A 6,260-nucleotide genomic window follows, 5' to 3' on the forward strand; every position below is an offset into this window, starting at 1 on the left:
ATTTACCAGTGATTTGGTCATATACAAGCTTTCAAGTTTCGTCTATAACCTCGATGCCGTTGTCTCCTTTGATACCTGTCTGAGAACCTTATCACCAAGGCTCAACAAAATTGCGTTGTGTTCCTTCTCGATCATAGTCGTCTTCTCTGCCGCCGTTAATGCAGCATTCGTGGCTGCCTCTCCCTTCAACGCTTCCAAACAACCCTACTGAACCAGTACGGCTTTCATCTTCAAGCGCCACAGACCGAAATCATTCACTCCGGTGAATTTTTCAATCTCATACTTTATTGACGGCATCTTCTCCATGCTCACTGCACCAATTTGTTGTGAATTCAATGCCAAAAACAAAGTATAATACAAGGGAATAATAAAGGACAAGGAATAAGAAGAACACAAGAATTGGTTATAACTGCTATTCTTTTACTTTCTCTTAGAAAACAAGATTACAAATTTACACGAATAACAAATAACCTCTCTCACCCTAAATTAGGATTTGCTGTGTTGCAATGATGAGAGACTAGTATGCTATTTATAATAAAACCTAACATACTAACTAATGAGCTTTTTCCACAAGGCCCATTACACAAGCCAACTTAATAAACAAGCTAACTTAACAAATTAGGGTTTAAACACTAAACCTAATTTAACATGCTAACAACCCTAGCATCTTCGACACAAGCATGTGAACACCCATCGACTTCATGCTTAATTCTGTCGAACCAAGAAGCTACCCTTCGATCATACTAGAGTTAGATCCAATATCTCACAATATTAAATATTATTATGGTATTTTTTATAAATTAGATATCTTCGAATCAAATTTATCATGCATATATCTCAAATTACAAAAATGTTCATTTAAATCCACTAAAAACTGTAAAACAATCTTGCACTCCCTAGTTTAGGATCCTGGCGCCAGATCGATTTTGAACACCCATAGAAAAATAAGGTACTAGAAGAATGAGCGGAGATTACAACATTACAATTAGAATGAGAGGAGAATACAACACTACAATTAATATCACAAATCTCACATTGTTTAGTCAAACAATCCATCCCGTAAATTCATGTAATAATATATGCATATGCATATTCAACTAATTCATTCTTGGGCAAGTTTAAGCAAAATAAACCAATGTCATTTGTACTTCTTAGGTCAATAAGTATATGTTTGAATCCATTTCATCCTTTTTATAATAAATTTGTAAAAAAAAAAAATTTATATATCAAGACGTTTATATTTAAATAATGACTTTTGTTGAAGTGAACCTCTCATATTTTTAGAATGAATGTATGGGAATGTTTGTTGTCCAATACACTAGTCATGTGAAGAATATTTAGATCTTAATATATGTTTCAATTGAATATTTATAATTCTAATCGATTCTTCAACTAAATAATTTTTTTTTGTTGTTGTTAATTTCACTGGTTTGCTGACTATTTTAAGTAAAAGCTCTTTTTTTCTCATTATAATGTATATAGAAGATGAGTATCATAGAGAAAGTAAACACAATATTCAAAAGATGATGAGAAAAATACATATTATTTCAATCAAGTGATCATTAATCCTTAAGGAAGTACAATGATATATAGAAAACCACCACCTTTATTTTTTTGTCACTTGAAAATTAGGTGGAAACAAAAATTGATACAATGAAAAATGTGGCAAATCATAAATTCTTAATTTTACATGGAATTGGAAAATTGAAAGGCATAGAAAATTGCTTCTTTTGGAGGGAAAATTGGCAATGGCAAAGGCAAAGGCAAATGGTACAAGAAACCCAACATATATAGTAATCAACATTTGGGAAGATCCTTAGGAGGAGGGGGCAATTTCTGATTAGGGAGCTTTCCATCTTCAACAATCCAAGCCATCCTTAATCCCCAACTAAGGTGGACATCAAAGTGGCAATGCATCAGCCAAACACCTGTTTCACCGCAAGTTCTTATAAAAATAACTTATGACATGTTATAATTTATTTTTAACATATAATTTAAGTTTATACTCGTTTTATAGTTTCGGTGACGTTTTAGAAAAATGTGGCCAAAGAACGATTAAAAAACGTTCCATATTTTTTTAGGCAACATTTTTTTCAGTTCTGACAAAACTTTTCAATTGTTGTCAAAAATGAAAACAGCTTATATTTTTAATCTGATATATCAAAACAAAACCCTAGTCAATCACCTGGATTATCAGCAAGGAACCGTATAGCAACCCAACCACCAGAAGGCACAGCAACAGTATTCCTCTCAACAGGATCAATAAGATTGAACTTGGCAGGATCACTACTATCATTAAAATTTCCAAAACCTTGGCCAACAACAAAAAAGTTAAACCCATGAAGATGCAAAGGATGACTCTCAGCTCCCAAAATGCTTGTATCCTGCAACACCACCTGAACTCTAGTGTTATAAGGTATCACCACTGTCTTTGTTCCATTACTAACCAATGTGTTATTCGGAGGAGTTCCGGTATAGTTAAACGGCCGAAGAGGAATGACCGGAAAATCGGTCGTATAGCTAGCATTTTTCGCTTGTCCAGAAAAATAATGTTGTTGAAGAAGTGCTATAGAAGGTAAAGCAAATGACTCATTGTTCATTGATGCAGCAAATTTTGAACTATTATTTGGTCCTTGACATGTTTGGTTTTTCGGGCATGGACTAGTTCCAAGTCCGACGGTAAAGAAAAAGTTTTTGTCGATAGTTTTCGGCACATTTGCAGGGTATTTAGGACTATTTAAGCTAAGAAATTTGCTACTGAAATTAGCAACAAAATTAGTGTCATTGATGGATGGAAGGGAAGGTTTTATAATTGGAAGATTAGTGATATTTCTATGATTATTATATGGTTTAGTGTATTCTAAAATTCCAGCTACTGTGGAATTGTCGAAAGTGCCCATGCCAGTGAAATATGGTCTAGCTAGCATGAAAAAATTGGAATTTGGGTAATCTGGTTTTGTTTTTAATAGAACATTTGTGGTTTGTCCTGGTCCAAGTAGGATTGTGTCGGATTCAAATGGTTTAACGTAAGATGCGTCTGCTTCAACGACGATTAAGGTGTGGTTTGCTATGGTGAAAAAGAGTTCATCATTGAGCGCAGCGTTGATTAATCGTAGTAGATACGTTTTTCCTGGTTTCACCTTCAATTTGTATGTATCTGTTCATTATATCATGTATAATTGTTATGGGTCAAAACTTGCACACAAAAAACAAACTAATCAATTCATCAACTGTACTCAGAGTTAATAAAGTTAGACCAGATACATTAATTATTCGATGAATCTAAAAGGTAAATTTTCTCAGGACCAAAGAGAGTACTGATCATGTATAGGCATAGAAACGTATAGACACACAAGTTGCATGCGTACCTTTGGAGCAATTATAGAGAGGTCCGGGAAGGCCATTAATGGTGTAAGCATCAGAAACATTTGGGCCAGCCCCTGTCTGAAGAGCTTGTGCAATTACAGCTTCAGGATCAGCATTCCACCACTCACCTATACATGTATTTGACAAAGATTTATAGTAATCATTAATATGCAATAACATGTTTCATTTGTAATAATAATAGTAATATTCGAGTTAGAAATTCGAAAATTTAAAAGAGTATGGCATAGTATTATTGATAAATAATTGTGAATGTACCAAAGAGGATGGGGACTTCCTTGTAGGGTTTTTGAAAAGGATAAGATTGGTTGCGAGTTGGAAGAAGAATGAGAGGTCCATAGAGAGTAGCTCTTAACCAAGAGAAATGAGCATGCCAGAAAAGAGTTCCTCTTTGTCCAACAATGGTGAAATTGTACACATAACTCTGACCTGTTTTAATGGGGCATTGGGTTATGTATGATGGACCATCCGACCAACCACTACCAAGCTGTCTCACTCCATGCCTGTTTTTGTTTTTGTCACACACCATTATTGTCAACATTACATGTAATAATTCATTTCATGTCATGCTCCGAAAGTTATACTTTTCGTCACGATTTCATCGTTTGGTCTCTCTCTTAGCCTGCATGGTAATCTAGACGATAGATGATTCAATTTGATTAAAGAGAATCTGAATCATCTACTGTTTGTTTACCATGCAGACCACTAATTAATTGTAAAATCACATTTGAAAAAGTTATGGTCTTACCAATGCAGGGTGATATTATTTGGAACATGATTAACAACCTTAACCAATAATCTGTCCCCTTCTCGTACAACAATTCGAGGACCCGGAAACTTCCCATTCACAGTAACTATGCTTTTCGTGTGACACAGCCTCCTAACGTTAACCAACTTAATCTGCACAAATAATAAAAACAATGATATACATATACCAATGTGCTGAATGCGTGAATTCGATTCTGAACACAAAAAAAATCATGATCTATATGTGTTATACTTTGGTAGACTTTTTTTTAAAGCTAATTTAGTTTCTGAGATTAAGTGGCAGTGTGCAGTGATAAAAAATTGAAAGGAATTAATTATATATACATCGAACTTGTAGTGTCTTGTAATGCTTCCACTATGTGAAGTAGCAAGAACAAGTTGAGGGGAAGTGTAGAAGAAACTGATGGCAAAAAGAAAAGCACCCAAAAGATTTTTACTTGTCATTTTGATATGCATGTAGGTTTTTACTTATTGGATTAGTCACAATGAGCTGCATGAGGAAACTTGGTTATTTATATACAAGACAAGAACATAGTACAAATGAAAATGGTTGGTCGTAGGTCTATTTCATGGGAAGTAGGATACAAGAGTATTGATTTTTTCCAACTTTGTAAGGTCCCATTTTCTTTGAACTTGGAGTGCCACTAACGTTAGTTTTTTTTACTAGTTGTGTTTCAATTACGTGCCCTAAATCTTACACCAATTACAATTTTACAGTAACTTTTTATAAACCGAGTATCATTGTGCGCGTAACTGCAGAGATTAATCTCACGAGTCATTTGCGTGCTCAGTGCTGAATTCGAATCAAAACATCTGATTAAACTGGAAGAGACCACCGTCATCTCATCCAAATTAGTTTAAAGTGAATTGAGATTTTATTTTTGACGTGTTTATTACAAAATGTAGGTTAAGATATTACATTATTAATCTATTTTATATTTTTTTGAGATTTCCATTACTTATGAAACTCCGAAAACATTTGTATCCGAAAATTATTTTTCGAATGCAATTACTATATTTTGTTGTTCATTTGATCTCACTCAATAAATATATTAAAGAAGTGAGTTTGAAAGTTATCTTTTAGACAATGTTTAGAAGTTATCTTTCAAATGCATCTATTACTCACGGTGATTCATTTTAACTCATTCGATAAAATTTTGAATGAAAATATGGCGTATTTTCGATCTTAGAATAGTAACCGCGTTCTTCCGGAACACGTATAAAATGTCATTTTCAAATTAACTGTTATAAGACTTACTAACCAAGTCATATTCTATTTCATATTGCTACACTCATATTTGCCTGTTTCATCATAAACAGAAAAACACTTTTCAGTTTCAAGTTACATTAATTATTCATATCCTTTTCATGAAAGGCTTAAATCGGTGTGACTGGTTGGTGATGTATATTGTAACTTTCTCTGGTAAAGAAAGTAAGCAAGAAGGAGAAGGACGTTTGATCCAACTTTTCTTTTACCGAGGAAGACAAAGAAAATATTGTCAAGTTAGAGAGATTGGATCTTATCATGCTAATAAGTCAATTATCAAAGTTTGATGGTCCTATCAAAGCCTTTATCACTAAGATAGTAAGACTTAGAAAGCTTAAATAATCACTGAACAAAGCAACATTGATAACAATCTATCAACTATTCTCAAGATTGGACTTACGAAATCATTTCTTTTGGGGACCCATAGAATTTATTAACCTTTATTAGTTGTTAACGAAGGATTTATATGTTTTTTTAAATTAAATAAGAGTCATGTTAACTAGTGTTTTAGAGATATTCTTTAAGCATTACAAATAAAGATGGAGTATGTTTGTTTCAACTTTAAAAACATAGAGTTTTTTATGTATTTTTTAAAATAGATTTTGCAAAACTGTTTTTCAAAATATTATAATTTTTTATATTCGTTATTTTTAAAATAAAATATTAATTTTGACACTAGTTAACATTAATTTTATATTTGTTATATTAAAATAGTTTGTATTAAATGTATAATAAAGCTACAGTATATATATATATATATATATATATATATATATATATATATATATATATATATATATATATATATATATATATATATATATATATATATATATAAAAC

The 6,260-nt window shown here is 32.3% G+C and overlaps 1 protein-coding gene across 1 annotated transcript; it reads right to left on the reverse strand.

Annotated features, from left to right (window-relative positions):
- Positions 1-1,545: 1,545 nt before the first annotated feature.
- On the reverse strand, positions 1,546-4,621 carry LOC131639166 (laccase-2-like). Its single transcript, XM_058909671.1, has 6 exons — positions 4,477-4,621; positions 4,133-4,284; positions 3,643-3,887; positions 3,369-3,494; positions 2,186-3,157; positions 1,546-1,928 (listed from the first exon to the last, which is right to left on the reverse strand). Exons 1-6 carry the CDS (start codon positions 4,606-4,608, stop codon positions 1,798-1,800), a joined length of 1,758 nt encoding a protein of 585 aa, XP_058765654.1. The 5' UTR covers positions 4,609-4,621; the 3' UTR covers positions 1,546-1,797.
- Positions 4,622-6,260: the final 1,639 nt, after the last annotated feature.

The sequence above is a fragment of the Vicia villosa genome, unplaced genomic scaffold, assembly GCF_029867415.1.
Source record: "Vicia villosa cultivar HV-30 ecotype Madison, WI unplaced genomic scaffold, Vvil1.0 ctg.002546F_1_1, whole genome shotgun sequence".
In the NCBI taxonomy this organism is placed as follows: Eukaryota; Viridiplantae; Streptophyta; class Magnoliopsida; order Fabales; family Fabaceae; genus Vicia; species Vicia villosa.

What these genes read in the sequence shown, in the direction of transcription:
- LOC131639166 (XM_058909671.1), bottom strand. Translation starts at nt 4,608, where the DNA reads ATGCATATCAAAATGACAAGTAAAAATCTTTTGGGTGCTTTTCTTTTT. An exon ending in CAAGACACTACAAGTTCGAT is followed by an intron (nt 4,285 to 4,476) that starts GTATATATAATT and finishes TTATTTGTGCAG; the next exon opens with ATTAAGTTGGTTAACGTTAG. An exon ending in TCTCTATAATTGCTCCAAAG is followed by an intron (nt 3,158 to 3,368) that starts GTACGCATGCAA and finishes TATAATGAACAG; the next exon opens with ATACATACAAATTGAAGGTG.